General features: G+C 45.7%; 7 protein-coding genes across 7 annotated transcripts; 5 read left to right on the plus strand and 2 right to left on the minus strand.

Annotated features, from left to right (window-relative positions):
* Positions 1 to 197: 197 nt before the first annotated feature.
* On the plus strand, positions 198 to 893 carry EURHEDRAFT_468228 (uncharacterized protein; the record flags this gene model as incomplete). The annotated part of the gene is made up of 2 exons (XM_040785245.1): positions 198 to 360; positions 628 to 893. Coding segments are annotated over 2 exons (429 nt in total), but the record flags the coding sequence as incomplete, so codon positions are not given.
* Positions 894 to 5,060: 4,167 nt separating this feature from the next.
* Positions 5,061 to 6,336, plus strand: EURHEDRAFT_417897 (uncharacterized protein). The gene is made up of 2 exons (XM_040783307.1): positions 5,061 to 6,184; positions 6,243 to 6,336. Exon 1 carries the CDS (start codon positions 5,074 to 5,076, stop codon positions 5,848 to 5,850), a length of 777 nt encoding a protein of 258 aa, XP_040633677.1. The 5' UTR covers positions 5,061 to 5,073; the 3' UTR covers positions 5,851 to 6,184; positions 6,243 to 6,336.
* On the minus strand, positions 5,899 to 6,416 carry EURHEDRAFT_417898 (uncharacterized protein). Its single transcript, XM_040783308.1, has 2 exons — positions 6,243 to 6,416; positions 5,899 to 6,184 (listed from the first exon to the last, which is right to left on the minus strand). Exon 2 carries the CDS (start codon positions 6,139 to 6,141, stop codon positions 5,947 to 5,949), a length of 195 nt encoding a protein of 64 aa, XP_040633678.1. The 5' UTR covers positions 6,142 to 6,184; positions 6,243 to 6,416; the 3' UTR covers positions 5,899 to 5,946.
* A 1,580-nt stretch (positions 6,417 to 7,996) lies between these two features.
* Positions 7,997 to 8,743, plus strand: EURHEDRAFT_407255 (uncharacterized protein; the record flags this gene model as incomplete). The annotated part of the gene is made up of 3 exons (XM_040780510.1): positions 7,997 to 8,088; positions 8,115 to 8,328; positions 8,387 to 8,743. The coding sequence occupies 3 exons, from the start codon at positions 7,997 to 7,999 to the stop codon at positions 8,741 to 8,743; spliced, it is 663 nt and encodes a 220-aa protein (XP_040633679.1).
* A 694-nt stretch (positions 8,744 to 9,437) lies between these two features.
* On the minus strand, positions 9,438 to 11,604 carry EURHEDRAFT_468238 (uncharacterized protein; the record flags this gene model as incomplete). Its single annotated transcript, XM_040785246.1, has 7 exons — positions 9,438 to 9,480; positions 9,550 to 10,201; positions 10,255 to 10,598; positions 10,658 to 10,764; positions 10,832 to 11,110; positions 11,144 to 11,366; positions 11,426 to 11,604. 7 exons carry the CDS (start codon positions 11,602 to 11,604, stop codon positions 9,438 to 9,440), a joined length of 1,827 nt encoding a protein of 608 aa, XP_040633680.1.
* A 676-nt stretch (positions 11,605 to 12,280) lies between these two features.
* EURHEDRAFT_382369 (cytochrome P450) lies at positions 12,281 to 13,924 on the plus strand (the record flags this gene model as incomplete). Its single annotated transcript, XM_040779529.1, has 1 exon — positions 12,281 to 13,924. The coding sequence occupies one exon, from the start codon at positions 12,281 to 12,283 to the stop codon at positions 13,922 to 13,924; it is 1,644 nt and encodes a 547-aa protein (XP_040633681.1).
* Positions 13,925 to 15,752: 1,828 nt separating this feature from the next.
* EURHEDRAFT_417902 (uncharacterized protein) lies at positions 15,753 to 16,193 on the plus strand. The gene has a single exon (XM_040783309.1). The coding sequence runs from the start codon at positions 15,769 to 15,771 to the stop codon at positions 16,090 to 16,092; it is 324 nt and encodes a 107-aa protein (XP_040633682.1). The 5' UTR covers positions 15,753 to 15,768; the 3' UTR covers positions 16,093 to 16,193.
* The last annotated feature ends 217 nt before the right edge of the window (positions 16,194 to 16,410 follow it).

Consider the following 16,410-nt stretch of genomic DNA (forward strand, 5'->3'; position numbering starts at 1 on the left):
ACAGAGGACCTGGATGGTCATTGAGCATATGAGTGCTTGGAAGACACTTAGGGTAAGTGTCCTGTCTCGAAATACAACTAACTAGAACCCTAGGTACGATACGAGAGAAGCCAGGTTGTGACACAGTCTCACCAAAAGTCTTATGCATCAGGGAAGTATCTTACCTTGGTTCAAGCAGTCAAAAAGTACGTCCCAAGTACTTACAAACCGGTTGTATACTGATTAAAATTAGCTCGGCAAAGCTTGATAAGGATGATATTATTCAGTATAAGAACTTTATGCAGTTTGGTATCCATCATTCGTATAAGTCTGCAAATATGGAGAACTTTTATATACAACATATGAGGGAGGGGGAGGCAAGTAAGTTGATCAAGTACCTATTAGATGCTTCCAAAGTACTCGCTAACTAGAAACAGGAAAATCAGCTAGTATGTTTTGGTAATTGACATTTACTTAGCAAGCACTTACTGACCATTTGAAGGGGAAGCACGTAAACGTGAACGTTCTGCTACATCAAGTTCATCTGCTCTGACTGAGATCCTACCAAAAAGGCAGGCATCTAAGCGTGGTGGTTCAGTGGTCTCAGTATCATCATCCTCACCATCACATACACATGATGATAATGAGTAAGTCTTAACTACCTGGCTACTTCTAGGCACAGCACTTACAGAGTGCTTAGGTCTGTCCATTCTACTCAGCCAGGTCTTCGACGACTTGCCTCCACAAATATCATGACCCTTGAGCAAAGGAGGCAAGATCTTGAGCTTCGGCAGATGGAGGCAGCTATCAAGGCTCAGGAGGAAGAGACCCGCGCTAAGCAAATTGCTAATGAAAAGGCAGAGTTAGAACTTATCAAGGAACGGAGGAAGTTACAGGAAGAGGAAACTGATTGATAACTACTTAGTAGGTAGTTAGTTGGCTTTTGAAAAAGTTTTATTCAGAGTATGTCACGGGCTCGGAATAGTAGATAATAACGAACTGAATTCCTATCTAGACTATTGTAGCCATCGACGAGAATATCGAATCTGGAGAAGAAAAGAGAAGAGGAAATCTATCTAGGTAATGAAGGGGTTTTATAGAGGTTGTTGCCGACATGGTTGAGTAGCAGCATTTGCGATGTATCATTCATTGCTGAAGTGTTGAGCCGTCATATATGAGCCGTCATATATGAGTCGTCACAGAGTATGATCTTTACAATAGTAAAGTGGTTATCAAGTGGTTGTTAAGCAGTTATCTCAAGCAGTTGATTTTACTTTCTGGTTGGGACTGCAATATATATTTTCATAGCTTTATTATGTGGTACATACACTCTTTTCAAAGTTATCAACTTAATAAGGAAATATTTATTACTCCTGTCCCGCATAAATAACACATATATATATATACCAGAATATGTCCGATTTCATCCTGGAGGCCAGCCAACAAGTAGTTTTTTAAGTAGTTGCTAAGCAGTTGCTAAGCAGTCGCTAAGTGGTTGTGAGCTTATAAATTTCGTAAGCCGGAAACTCTGGTTAACTGGCGGAGGTACTAACAATATCACTTTTGAACAAGCCAGTAAGTGATTGGAATGTGCCAATGTGATTTAAAAACTGTCTAATAGACATATAATCATCCTAGAAGTGGTTTGGGTTCAATAAAACTTACATTATTCGACATGGCAGCCATCTTAAAGAGATTAGTGGTTGGTAAGTACTGTGAAAGATGTCAATTGGGTTGAAAGATATTACACGCTGGGATGTGGGTCACATGACTGCCAAGACGCTAAATGCCCCACTTTGGTACAACCGACCAAAATATTGACCTCAGCCGACCTGATCTCTCCAGTTGAGGCCACCCGACCGCAGACCTCAGCCCACCCTCAAAGTGGGGCTCTTGGCACATGTGACCTCAAATATAAAGGCTCAGCCCACCCTGGTCTTACCGCACTCTGTAACATACCATACGCATATTTCGTATAACTAGTTCTAATCATGGAAACGATCAATGTTTATGATTACCTTGAGAATGATCATACATTGATCAATGATCTTATTGACCTTAGTCTTGATTCATCTACTGTACCGGATTCTATCTCTGAATCCAGTTTATATGATGAACAAAACGAGCAGATTTTACATGAAGACTAGAATGTAGAACTAGTTAATAACTAGTTCTACATCCTAAATTGCATTCGTATTCTTGTATACCTAATAAAATACTCAAATGTTAGCCTGATTTCAATCAAATATAGAGATATAGAGAGATGTAGTAAAAGAGAGGTGAGAAAACTATATTTTTGCAAGGTATTGAAAAGCCTCGGCCCACCTTCGTGTGTCAGGGTGGCCTCATACCACGTGACCGGCTAGAGGGTGGGCTAAGGTCTACGGTCGGGTGGGCTTAACTGTACACTTCCTTTTCTTCTTCACTTCCTTTTCTTCTTCACTTCCTTTTCTTCTTCACTTCCTTTTCTTCTTCACTTCCTTTTCTTCTTCACTTCCTTCTCTATCTGCGCTTCTCCCCGCTGCGCTACCCCAGTTCTCAGTGAAAAAGGGGCGCCGGTGTCAACAGACGCGGGCGGGGATGCGCGAGGAAAAACGCGTATTCTTCACTTCTCTATCTGCGCTGTTCCCCGCTGCGCTACCCCCAATTCTCAGTGAAAAAGGGGCGCCGGTGTCAACAGACGCGGGCGGGGAACGTGTGAGGAACACGCGTCTTCTTGGCGCGTGTTCCACCTCAGTTCCATACATTGGCTGGGATGCTGATATGGGCTGCTGCAATCCTAGCTACCAATGGGCCACTGGTAGCGCTGGTAAGTAGCAGTATGCTAAATGAAAAACATCCGAATGAGGAACAAGCTGTTAGCAGAGGTCTATATCTAGGTTTTACAATCATGGCACCTAGGCCGGGACCCTGAAAATGCCAAGCTCCAACTAATAGCAGCAGCTTATATCTAGGCTTTTACAACCATGGCGCCTAGGCCGAAGCTCTGAAAATGCCTAGCATCGGGAATCATTAGCATAATCCATGCAAGGGATTTAAAATATATGCCATATGGCTTATGTCTAAGCTAGCACCAATTCGGGGAATGGTTTTAAAAACTATCCGATTAGGACACCCCGGGTAGCATTATGCTACTGGTTAGTTTCTATACTATGTATAGAGGCAAGACCATGACGGCCCATAGGTAGGCTGGGATGCCGATATGGGCAGCCGGAAGGCTAGCTACTATTCAACCTAGTAGCTAGGTGGGCGGCAGCAGGTTAATGTGAAACATCAGAATGAGGAACAAGCTGTTAGCAGCGGTCTATATCTAGGCTTTATAACAATGGCGCCTAGGCCGGGATCCTGAAAATGCCAAGCTCCAACTAATAGCAGCAGCTTATATCTAGGCTTTATAATCATGGCGCCTAGGCCGAAGCTCTGAAAATGCCTAGCATCTGGAATCATTAATACTGGCTTGACAGGACAGACGCGGTGGTCGGTTAATATAGGTGCTATATAAATGTATATTAGCTTAAGGTGTATCGGCATTAGCAGTAGCTTATATCTAGGTTTTATAATAGTGGCACCTAGGCCGAAGCTCCGAAAATGCAATGTGCTTCCACAAATGGCTGCAAAGATCTCACTTCTACCACACAGTATGCCCAGCACACTAAATCCCCCACTTTGAAAGCTTTTCACCCTCCTCTCCTACCCCTCCTTTCCTTCGTCCCCTTTCCTCCACAGAATGCATATTGCCGCTTTGCGGCCCAAGAATCTTAGGCAAGCTCCTATCTGGGAGCTTCTGCCAGCATGTATGATAGAATTAGTTTAGCTACTAGATAGGCGAGCCCGCTTCGCCCGTCGTATATTCCGTTCCGGGATCTCTGTGGGCACGTGATTTGACGCACGTCCCACCTCCGACGTTAAATAGCAACTACTACTACTACTACTACTGGGCTTAACTGTATTCACGATAAGGATTGATCGGATAAATGGTTGACCCGAGTAGCGAGGTCAGGAGATTCTTATAGTCGATGTGTGCGCACATATTGTAGATTAAGCACTCAATCAGTTGCGTATGCGCACATACATTCGTTAGACAGTACAGCTCTTCGTTAAACTAGTTATCTACATATAGACCTCGTTTAGTCCGGAATAATCGACCCCCGATTTCCCTTTTGAGCTACGATCCGAGAGACCCCGCTTCACCATATACCATCTCTTGGCATTGGTACATGGTATACGACTACCATGATAACTACCATCAGGATGGTAGTCCAAATTGATATACGGACCAAAGATATATAAGGACGGTCATTCATGTACTTAGCTTAGTTCTTCGCGGCCAATCCAGTCAATCAAGCATTGATTACATTCTAGTTTCTGACTTGTCCGCACTTAACCAACAACCCAGTATACGTGCTCGGTTGACCTTGCTTCTCGATCGTTACCTTTATCGATACTACCTGTCGATTATCTACGGAACCTGGAGGGGACGATATACCCATCGACGCATCACCAACCGGACCCGGAGGGGCATTGAGCATACGGACACATTGGGGAACACTTAGGGTAAGTGGTCAGTCTCGAAATACAACTAACTAGAACCCTAGGTACAATATGGGAGAATCCAGGTTGTGACACTTGGGCTCTGCAGAGGTCTAGCCAACTCATACCCTCCTATGACAGCCCATCTCTTTTTAGCTAAACTAAATTGCAATTTTCTCGGATGTTTACACTCTGATGCAAAAGCAGTGTCACCCCTAAGGATTGTTCTTTTGTCTCTCAAACCCTATGCCAAAAAAAAACACTTAACCCCTTTTGTCATGACCCCGAAAACTCTGTTCCAGGATAGCGTATCGAATGGTATGAATTGTTACATGACTAATGATGCCGTATGGTTACAGTGATGCTCGAAATCGGTCTGACCTTCAAAAACTTGTCAATTGTTTGTTGGCCCCACCGCCAGAAACTTGGCATGAGTAGTTTATTGAGCTTTTTTTTTTTAATTCCCTGTACTGTACCGTAATTATGCAAACTTTATTAATTTTGTGAATGTGCATCCTTGTCACGCGGTCAACAACGGCTGATTGATGACGCGATGACACACCCATGAGGCGGCAAAATTCCCTCATCCCCTCAGTTTCCAGCAACGCAGCCTCCAAGAACGAACTGCGCGACAATTCTACCACTGTTCCAAGCTGTATACCTTTATTGAGTTTCGAATGCTGGATCAAGATGTTCGTCCATCCGTTGCCAGACAACGCCAAACCATCGCTCCTATTTCGCGCCGAGTGCAGTAGTAACACAAGCTTCAGAGAAGGCTACCTGTGTGCACGGAGAACGATCTATGAAGGCCCGCCATCATTGCAAGAGTTTGATGATCATCTGTCTTGGAAAAGAAAGCCCACACGATTCCTATCCTTCGGCACTTGGAAGCGGGCCATGCAGCGACGGAAAACACTGGAAAGAGAGGGGAAAACGGATATTGTTGTGATCGCAGTATGGGTAGAGCATTTGTCGGGTGTATACAGCGCAGAGAAGATCGCAGCCAGGCTTGGATATTCTGATACAGGGCTGGATCCTCGGAGGAAGATATGGAACCACCGTGACGAATACCTTGTGGAAGGCGGCATTGTGGCTGATGAATATCGTGTCCTTGCCATCTTCGAGGGTGGGGGCCCGCCACGCAATATCGTCTTTGAATACCCTTCTTGTCGGATAGCAGCAACACTTCCGAGCGGATTTTTCCCTGGGCGGAGATCACACAACGCATTGGGGGATATAGAAGATGAAATCTACAGTCATTTGGGAGTTTGCGATAATATGAAACGAGACGGGCTTGTGAGAGCAATTACTGGAACTTCCCAGTTTCTTCTGACCATGTAATACAATTGTCCGGGCCAAAATGAAACACTTGGGTCCTAGTTGATTTACCTGTTCGCCAGTTGGAAGAAGCCATCAAAAATAAAGGACCTCGCCGAATCAGAATACAGTTAATTGGTTTACCCAGCCATCGAACCGTAACTTCATTATATCCCCCAGATTGATTGACCCATCTGCTTCCACCGTGACCTGTCCCAAGTCCCGAAGAACCTGCTCGATATACTCGCCCGCACCACTGAATTTCAAAATCCGCGAGATGGCACAATGAATGCCCAGAAGCCGAGGAGATGGCATATTTATCGTATCGGTAGGACTCCTCGCTTTGGGGCACACGTGGCTAGGCAGAGAGTAAGGAGATTAGTATATTAGAGCAGAATATATAAGTAAAGGCTTACCAAGTCTCGTAATACAGTACAGTTTTCTTTCCAAAAGCATTAAATATGGAGTCTGAGAGTTAGGCGGTTTTGATTGATCATCCTTTGATGTCACGGGCTCGGAATAGTAAATAATACTAACTGATATTTCTGTCTAAACTATTGTAGTCATTGACGAGAATATCGAATCTGGAGAGAAGAGAAGAGGAGAAATCTATCTACAGGAGAAAGGGGACTTTATCCATGTGGTGTGTGGCCACACTAGTGCTGTCTTTGTTTGCTTGTTCGGACAGCGGCGTTTGTTGATATCAGCTACCAAAGTGGCGTTGAAGGGTTGAGCCGTCACATTTGAACAACATGGTTCACGGTAGAATATAGATTTTTATTACAGGCGAAAGAAAGAAAAAGAAAAAGAAAAAGAAAGAAATCCTCTTCAAAGAGTACCAGCGCATTAAGCTCACAATAAATTGACAAGGTATAAAGCCCCTGAGTTACTGTACCAACAGACTGAAGCTAGTGGGCGACTGCAAATTACTTAGCAGTATTCTGCCTCCTGTTTGATAGATTTCCATAACGGTTGAAAAGGATTGGAGATGAGTGTCTTAATAGAGCTCTTGAGCCAAGTGATCCCTTTCATATACATACATGAAACAGATCTAGTTCTAACACAGCAGTAGTGCGGTCAGGGTGACATAACAATACAGTGCCGATTTGGTATCAAGACAGTATCGAAACAGGAACTCCAACAAGATCTCACCTTGATCCGCGGGCGATCAAACAAGACAAACAGTACTATATTAAGATAGAAACCATTTTATGCGTGCAAATCAGGTTGTTTAAAGCATGAAAGTTTATGAAAATGAGAGTAGATGAGGTTCAGCAAGGGTCAAGAGTCAGGCGGAGGGTCTCAGCAAGGTCTAGCCAGGTTGAACACACGGGCGGGAGTTACATTATGGGAGAACACTACACTCCATCCAGTTTTTCTTTGTTCCTCGGGCATCTCACAGGTCTTTTTCTTGGGCAACCTTTTTTTCCGCTTCCTGCTCCCATGTGTTTTGTGGCCGGGTTTTCTACCCAGATATCTCATTGCTCATTTTCCTTTCTCTTTCCGTCCAAAAGCTTGAAAAAAACCCGGGCAAGAATGGGGTGGAGAACTGAGGATCACAGATGGGCAGAGCATTGAAATACACTAAATTATCAGCATGAATCATGCTTGCAAGTGGGTTTCCTCTTTCTCCTACATGTCAGTTTCCATCCAATGACATGTAAATTATTGCACAGCAAGATAATTGATGAGCACCTTCTGGGTTCTGATAAGCATGTTGTATGTCATGGCTTGATTACTCAACAATGTTCTGTCCAACTTTGTTTTTGGCCCTGTTCGTCTCCTCTGTAAATGCTTGGTCACTGGAGGTGGGCCAGGTGTCCGTCTTCAAGCCAGCTCTGTTATATCAATTCACTGATCATTGACACTGCAAACATAATCAATGCAATGCTTGTTCATCAGACAATGCCAAATGACCCTTGGGAAACACATAAAATTCACCCATACTTACAGTAGCAAAAATAGAAAATGAAGGAGAGATGACCAAAGAAACAAAGACATGGTAGAACAAAGATCAAGAAGACGGGATTATATGTTAAGGCTGTAAAACCCTTATTAAGTACATGCTTTCAAAATAGAATCTAGTTATATGTACCCGTAACTCCGTCGAAATTCTGGTCTATACCCACATATATCAGAGGAAGCGAAATGGGAGACCAAGACAGGACATATGCCCGTGTCGGGATCCACAAACGATCAGCGCTCCGGTCAATGTGCCGGAATATTCTTTCTGAACATATCGGTAGAATCCCCTTCTAAATAGTACGAAATGTCTGGTTAATACAAAGCATAGTCAATACCCTTCAGATCGACGTCAAACCAAGCGAAGTGCGTCTCAAGATTGATGACGAAAATACGGAATATGCCTGGCATGTACAGGACCCTAGGATCCAGGAACTATTTGAAAAGCAGTTGAGTAAGCACTCTGTTGGGGCCTACATAACTTTGGCAGATAAGGTTGGCCGCTCCTTCTGGGCGGTCCATCGACATAGCGCAAATGAGGTAAGACGGCCATTGTAAAGACTGGACTACTGAATTATCAGCTGATACCACTCATTAGAGTTCCCCATGTCCGCCTCTAAAATTCCAGCTTGAATCTCTTCAAGAGGAAAATGCGAGGCTTGCACAAAAGGTGGAATTTCTTGAAAAGGATGCTGATAGCAGTAGACAGGCGAAAGAGGTAATAGAAAGGGAGATCTTCAGTCTGAATGAGAATCTCAAGAATTCCTACGGAACAATTGCTACTACGCAGCAGGAAGTCCATAAATGGATGTCCTTGGCAGAATATTATCAAAAAAACTTTTCACAGTGGCTAAATGACATTAACCACGTCAGCCAAGTCCTGCAAGGCCTCGCAGTGAATATTCCAGATATCCGGTCCTTCTATGAGGATGCACCAAACACTGAAGTGTATTAGAGTCTTTTTCGAATTACTGCTTTCCTCCCAAGGACATTCAGCATAATACGTTGAGACCAACGCCTTATGATAATATCACACTTTCAATGTCTTTTTTATGGAATGCAAATGCCCATTGATATACATATGGAAGCACTTCATTATTCAAGATTGTCGCTATGGTTTATCATCTTATCTTTATCTTCCTCGTGCTTGGCCACTTTCGTAGGATTTACGTCGTCTTGGAAGTCCCACCGTCTTTTTCTGGAGACACAGTTGGAGCGAGGCTCTGAGAGAGAATGTACATCAAAGAAATGACGTCGAAGGCCTGTTTTACTGCCATAATGCTTGTCTCGACAGCATGGGTGAGGACATTGGACCTGTGTTTCTGGCTGGCATAGCTTATTCATGTGCTTATCATCAATGTGGTTTAAGAGGGTTGACTTCTGCAGCCACTGGTTAAACCTTTCACTGGGATTTTTGGTTTCATCACCCAAGCAAAAAGGACAGAGTCCAGCTGCTACCAATGTGTACCGAAATGTTAAAATGCCGCATCGAGGATGGAGATTTGCCAAATGGAATTGGCAGTGTTTATCCCAATCTTCTTCACTGTATGAGAACTCGGCGCAAAGGTAACAGAATTGTACAAAGGCACGGTTCACACGACGGTGGGCTCTCTTGCCGTTTTTATAATTCTGTTGATAGGGAGCGGCATTCAAAGACTTTCTTTGACATTGTAAAATGTGTTTTGCACGGCTCTGGAGGCCAAGCCTACTGTATATCAGGGTCGGGTATCATAAGAATTTCATATCATCTGTGAAACGTACCTTGACATTGGCAGTTGGCAAACCGGACAAAATCCATTCACAGGAGTCATTCCGGGATAATATGCAACTTTCTCAGTAGACATGCACAGGGCGACCATATCATGCAGGCATTGCTTTCCTTCTTCACTATCGAGAGGCACTTTTTTGAACAAGGCTTCCTGAATTCGAGATCGTTCAGGCATGTACTTCCTGTAAATATTAAAGAGGCATGTTGTATCTCGCTCTGTGAAGTCATTTCCTGCAATGTATTCGTCATAGGCTGTGTCCCACCATTGTTTGGCAAATTCTGCATGCTTTTCTCTGAGCTTTCTAGCTTTTCTGCTATAAAGTAGGTTTCGCTCGAGGACAAGGCCTTTATGAGTTTCAGGTTGACCCCCGATTTGCTTTGTTAGCTCCGCAATTTTCTCATTAAGGGCCATAGTTTCATCATCGTGTTCAAATTCGGCTAGTTTAGCAGCATTAAGATGCCGTGGGACGTTAGGGTCCCGATGATGGGCCATACTCTGTTCCATCTCACGGCACTCGTAATCCGGCTCCATGTCGTAATATAATGCCTGTATATCTAAAGTTTTCAGTTCAGACTGATACTTAAGAAACGTTTCATGTTTCTGGTGGTCAAGTCCTTGGCTACGTGTAGCCTCAGATGCCTTAGCTGGACAAGATGGTCAGCAGGGCTAGGGAAATATGGGGGATAGGGAGTTATACGGTCAATCTTATTTGCTACTCCCGCTCTGATTCCGTGGACTCGAAGGCGGTCTTTAAATCCGTCCCGTTCAGCCAGGCTTGTAAAATTATGATGAAGTGAAGAGAATGTCAATCCTTTTTTTTCTTCAGGCCCCTGCGATGTGACCTTGCGGAAAAAAGGAAGTTCATTGGCGTGATCTGTCCACTGAAGCGTGAAGGATTCTCTTCCTGGTGGAGGCCGTTTCGACAAGAGCTCATCAACTGAGGAAATACCCTTAAATGCGCCATCTGCAATTCCATGGACAATAACCCAAAAGGCAAAGTTCATCCCAAGCACAGGATGCTCCCGGAACCAGTTCTTCGGCCTGAACATTATAGGGTCAGCACACAAATGTAGAAACGCCTTGCACCTCTTAAGACCTACAACTTAGTATCGTCTCGGTAACGCCATCCTTTCAGGAATTCAGAATCTATTACTACCCATCGCTTGATTGAACCATTCTCGCTCCATTTTAGGTTGAAGGTAAGGTGCTGAGTAGTAGGACAAAACTGTTAGCGTGTAGTGTATACAATACAGAGGTGATTGATTAGGCCCTACCTTGTAACAAAGACACTCATTTGTATTACGGTAAGAGCTCGATTCAACAACTGCACCTGCCCGCGCCCCTGAGCCAGCGAACAGAGACAGTGCGGAGCCTATCTGAACTCTCATTCGTTCATGTAAATAATCGTGGTCATCATTCTCGAACAGATGGCGAAGAAGGTAACCGATATCTTTAGCTGTCACGATGAACCGCTCTCTCGGTTTGGTAGGCAGTCCATATTTTCGTGTAAGTTTGGTCCGTATATACTGAACTCGCGTCAGCAGACTCCGTCTCTATAGAAAGTTGGTGGCATTGTGTATTTATACATTTAGGACATCTTTCTTAACTTCAAGAGACAGTGTTCTGTTTGTTTTTCGCTCCCAGCAAGAAGTAAAGTTGGTTAGGTTATCACAGGTTGTCCTCTGGGAAGGAATGTTCGTCCGTGTTGCAATAAAGTACTCAGCGAATAACTTCAAGATTTGGGGCGACGGATCGGGTTCATCCTTGGAGAAGTACTTTTCGTGATTCTCGTTGCTTGAAAGGTGCCAACTTTTATGGTGATATTGTTATAAACGGCTGTATTATGGGCTTGGCGGGCGTGGACTTACACTATCCAGTTTTCGACTGCTCGATCATGTTTTTCATATGTCGGGGGTGCCAGCTCTTTATAACATTTGACATTTCCCTGTGATGCCTGCTCGTTCTGATAATCGATGGTGAAGCCGCGAGAAGCTGCTAAGCGCTGCCGTGTCTCTACAAGCTGCTGGAGACGGCCCTTGTCAATCATGGTCATATAATATCACGTGCGTACGGAGGGGAGAGAGGAAGGCCAAAATGTAAAGGCAGGGTAGGAGTGCATGAGTACAGAATACAGTCAAAGAGTTCTTGGGGATCTCGCTATTTATCATCATTTCCGAGTCATTGCGCCTTTGTTTTCATTCTCCGCTCACCTGTACGATCCTGAGCACCCCCAGTGCGAGAATTTTCCATTTCAGAATACTGCATCGCACCCCCCGGTGCCAACATCGCACCCTTGGTGCTAGAAGCTATAGATATCGCACCCCTATCACCCACACCAGCCCCACTTCTTTGCTCCGGAGAAATATTGGAGTTAGGGCTCTTTTAACTATTCACCGTGCGGATGCACTGCGGCTTAAGTACGGCTGAGCGGACGGGAAGCCCTGTTCTCCACACCCTATGGTCGTATGTATCATCCCCTACTTGATAAGGGTATATGTGGGACAAACAGTGTCAAGCGATATATCTCCAGGTTTCCGTGGACGCTGTATGGATTCGAATCCTGCGTCGCTTTCGACCCAATCCGGTGGCTTCTCGGGAAGGGTAATCAGGTCTTGGCCCACAGTGCTGAATAACTGCTAAATTACATGTGAATGCTGGTTAATCTGACAACTTCTCTAGCATCCCGGTGCCTCCTGCTGTCCTAGTCTCAGTAGCAAGCCGGCATGGCTACCACCTGTCCGGTCCTGGTGGCGCTCGCAGTCAGCCTGTTGACACTGACATATGTGAGAATTTGGAATAAAAGCAAAAAGGAGGAGAAAGTTCTGCTCAAGCTCCCCCTCATCAGCGACCTACATACCTCGCCTATCGACAGGCCGCTGGAAAACTGGGATACATGGGCTACGCAGAATGGGCCCATTGCGGTACCCAAGCTGTTTGGAATCATACCTATTGTCATGCTCAACTCGTACGAGGCCGTGACGGAATTGTTCAGCCGCCGCAGCCAGTGGTATAGCAACCGTCCGGCCTCGGTCAGCATGGAGATGATCACTGATGCCGAGCCGGGCCAGTCGCGTTTCACCTTGATGCACGATTATGACGATCATCTGAAGCTGCATCACCGGATTCTTGCTCCCAGCCTGGGCGCGGTCGCTGCTCCACAGTATCAATCCTTGATGGAACTAGAGTCCAAACAGCTGCTGTTCGATCTCTCCAACGCTGTGCGACAGAGCCTGGACAGAAGCAGCATGATTAGCACTGATACCATCTACCACCTCCTGGAGCGCACCCAGTCGAGCGTCATCCTAGGGCTGCATTACGGCCTGCGCATTCCACGATTCGAGGAACCCATTCTGCACGAAATCATCAATATTCAGACACAGGTGACCCATCTAGCCGCCAACCCCGGCCTGCCTGATCTCATTCCGCTGCTGCGATATCTGCCTTCCTTCCTGTCGCCCTGGAAGCGCGCCGCAGACCGGCTGTTCGCTACCCAGGTCAACCTCTACATGCGTTTGTTCCATCATGGACGAGACTTGGCAGTGGGCTGGAACGCTACGAAGCAGGCCATTTCCACCACAGAGAAGTACGCCCAGGCTGCCTCCCCGGTTGTTGTTGCGGACCTTGATCTTGCCTTCACCCTGGCTACTTCAATCCAGGGCGGTATGGAGACCTCCCCACGCCAGCTGCTGTGGCTGTTCACTGCAGCGTTGCACCAGCCCTCCTTTGTAGCCCAAGCACATGCTGTCCTCGACAAGGTGGTTGGACGTGATCGCCTGCCGCGCTTTTCAGATCGCTCAAGGCTCACTTTCATTGATGCCGTGGCCCACGAGCTGTTCCGGTGGCGGCCCATTTCACCAGGGTCCATTCCTCGACGGGCAGACCGGGATGACGAGTTCAAAGGCGTGAGAATCGACAAAGGGGTCACGGTCATGGCAAATGCGTGGGCTATCAGTCGAGATGAAGCGGTATTTGACCCTACTCTGGGAGACCTGCAGGATTTTATTCCCGAACGGTGGCTACGGCAGGGCGAGGGCAACGTTGGGGAGGAGGCCAAACTGCGGACCGACCTTCCACTGCCGGTCTTCGGACAGGGCCGACGGATCTGCCAGGGCAAGAGAGTCGCCACTGATGGGACTTTTATGCAGGTTGCCAACTTGCTGTGGGCGTTTGATTTTGAGATGATAGACAGTGGAGTGGTGGATCCGTGGGAGATGGTCGTGGTGGGATTCATGACGATGCCGAGGGAGCGGAAATTAAAGCTTAAGCCGAGAGGGAACTGGGTGTTGGATATTATCCAGAAAGAGTGGGAGGTGGCAGACAAGAGTCTAGACATGGTGATGGGGACAGCGAAGGATGTTGAGAAATAGATTCTGTAGTCCCAGCCTTAGCATTTGGGAACTATGGCGGTTGGCTAACGGCAAATGTAACAGCCACCAATGGTGGCGATCAATGGCAGATGTCTCGACCGCTGACGACGGGACAGCACATTTGATGATGAGGCCATACAAACAGGCTCAGGGACTTCAGTCCTCCTGGAGAAGACAGACAAATTACGAATAATGCTCTTCATTGACCAGGGGATCCTCGTTCTTCTCTCCCTCAGATTCAATATTCTCATGTTTGGATTACCTAGTTCAGATAGGAATATAATTTGTTGTTATCTACAGAATGGCCGATGAGGGAGATGGACAGCCAGTAGAAATATTAGACGGATCGGTTGGACGGGGTGTCACAACCTGGCTTCCCTCGTATCGTACCTAGGGTTCTAGTTAGTTGTATTTCGAGACAGGACACTTACCCTAAGTGCCTTCCAAGCAGTCATATGCTCAACGACCATCCAGGTCCTCTGTATATCACGTCGAAGGTATATCGCCCCCTCCAGGCTCCGTAAGGTAGTCAACAGGTAGAATCGGTAAAGGTAACGAATAGAGAAACAAGGCCAACCGAGCACGTATGCTGGGTTGTTGGTTAAGTGCAGACGAGTCAGAAACTAGAAGGTAACCAATGCTTGATTAACTAGATTGATTGCGAAGAACTAAACTAAGTACATGAATGAGTGTCCTTATATATCCTCCGCTTTCCTACCATTCTGTATACCATCTAGGGTAGATAGATGGTAGCGTATACCATTCCGTATACCATTTATGGTAGATAAATGGTAGGGGTCACGTGACTGATCCTTTGGGATATCAGCTGGAATCCCTGTTCCTTCCTGCATTCCCATCATTTCTTGTAACCCAATGATTCTGCCTTGACTCCCCGCATAGTCACGTGAGGCTGATGTGGCTAGGTCTGTAACACGGGGATTGAGCCCTAACACAACTCACCCAACACAACCCACCCACAGGCTCATGGGCTGGGTCAAGGGCATGAAGCGTGAAATCATATCACATAGTAATGTTAGGAGTCCACATAGCCATGGCGCTTGAAGCAACGTTGTATTATTTCCATTAATGGAACCAATGAATGGGCTGTGGTAATGCAGGGCGGTGTGGTAGATGAAAATTGTTTGTCACGGGCTCGGAAATAGTACACACAGTAGCGAAATCAGCTTCCGCCCTGCACTCCCTTGAATTGTTTAGAGTCCTACTGCTAAGACGCTAGTCAGTCAACCTGACAGGTGTAATTAATATCCCTTGGCGTAAGATTACTGCTCAAATTACCGATAAATTACATACTGGAATGTGATCGGCTCGGTCCGATCTAGTATCTCAAATAAGTTGGTTCAAAAGTAATAGCTATTCACTTTCAATCGCCATGATTTATGGATCTTGACCTCATGATTTCCTGTCCTGGTCAACGCAGAATTTGTATAAGCTTAAGGTAGTTTGAGCAAAGAAAACCTTTAATTGTGTAAATTGCTATAATAATCTTGATTAACTTATCTATTGTGACCAGGCTTATCATTTTCTTGCTGCCAACTAGCACACATTTTCTCTGGGTCACAATCAGTTACCCGCCATCCAGCCATGCCAACTCAGCTCCTCAACAAGCCCCCCCCCAAGCGAGTCTGTATTTGCCTCAGATCAAATGATTAGGGGAGCTAATCCATATTTTGTTGTTCAACACTGGATGAGCTTCAGCTACAATCCTCAATACTGCATGGATAATTTATAACCAGGAGATGTCTTCAATCCCAGAACATGGCCCTTCTGTGACTCTGCCCTCTTTCACTTATCCAACGCTTCCGCCAGAGTCTATTACTACTCGCATGATCCGTCTTCTGCCGCACGAGGATAAGAATGGCCGGATAGAATGCGAACTGTTCAACTACAGTTTATCAGAGATGGGCGATGGAAAGCATCTTTATGAGGCGCTTTCCTATGTATGGGGGGGTAGTATTAAATCTCGATCAATCACACTAAACGGCTGTAATTTTTCTGTTACAGAGAACCTCCATACTGCGCTGTTGTACCTCCGAAACCGCCAACTTGAAAGAACACTATGGGTTGATGCGATAAGTATTGACCAGGATAAGCAAGATGAGAAAGCCAGGCAGATTCCACTTATGCGGACAATTTTGTTACAGACCTAGCCACATCAGTTTCACGTGACTATGCGGGGAGACTGAAATGGGTTCCGTCGGAGGTTCAGGGGAAACCGGAGGAGTCGATCATCCGACTGCACGAGGCCTATATGTAGAAGACCCAATTAAAACGAACGATTGATATACTCTATCTAATGTAGCCTAGAGTACACGACTGCTTGAGTGCTTGATGAGTGCTTGTCTATCTATATGTGGCGAACGCTGGCCATATATCGGAGGTTCGCTAGTCGGACTAACGTTATCCCTTTGATCCGACCTATCAGATCTCATCAGAGACAAGGCAGAATCATTGGGTTACAAGGAATA

Source organism: Aspergillus ruber (assembly GCF_000600275.1).
Source record: "Aspergillus ruber CBS 135680 unplaced genomic scaffold scaffold00073, whole genome shotgun sequence".
Taxonomy (NCBI): domain Eukaryota; kingdom Fungi; phylum Ascomycota; class Eurotiomycetes; order Eurotiales; family Aspergillaceae; genus Aspergillus; species Aspergillus ruber.

Coding starts and splice junctions, on each gene's coding strand:
- EURHEDRAFT_417897 (XM_040783307.1), top strand. CDS start 5,074: ATGAGGCGGCAAAATTCCCTCATCCCCTCAGTTTCCAGCAACGCAGCC.
- EURHEDRAFT_417898 (XM_040783308.1), bottom strand. CDS start 6,141: ATGCCATCTCCTCGGCTTCTGGGCATTCATTGTGCCATCTCGCGGATT.
- EURHEDRAFT_417902 (XM_040783309.1), top strand. CDS start 15,769: ATGATCCGTCTTCTGCCGCACGAGGATAAGAATGGCCGGATAGAATGC.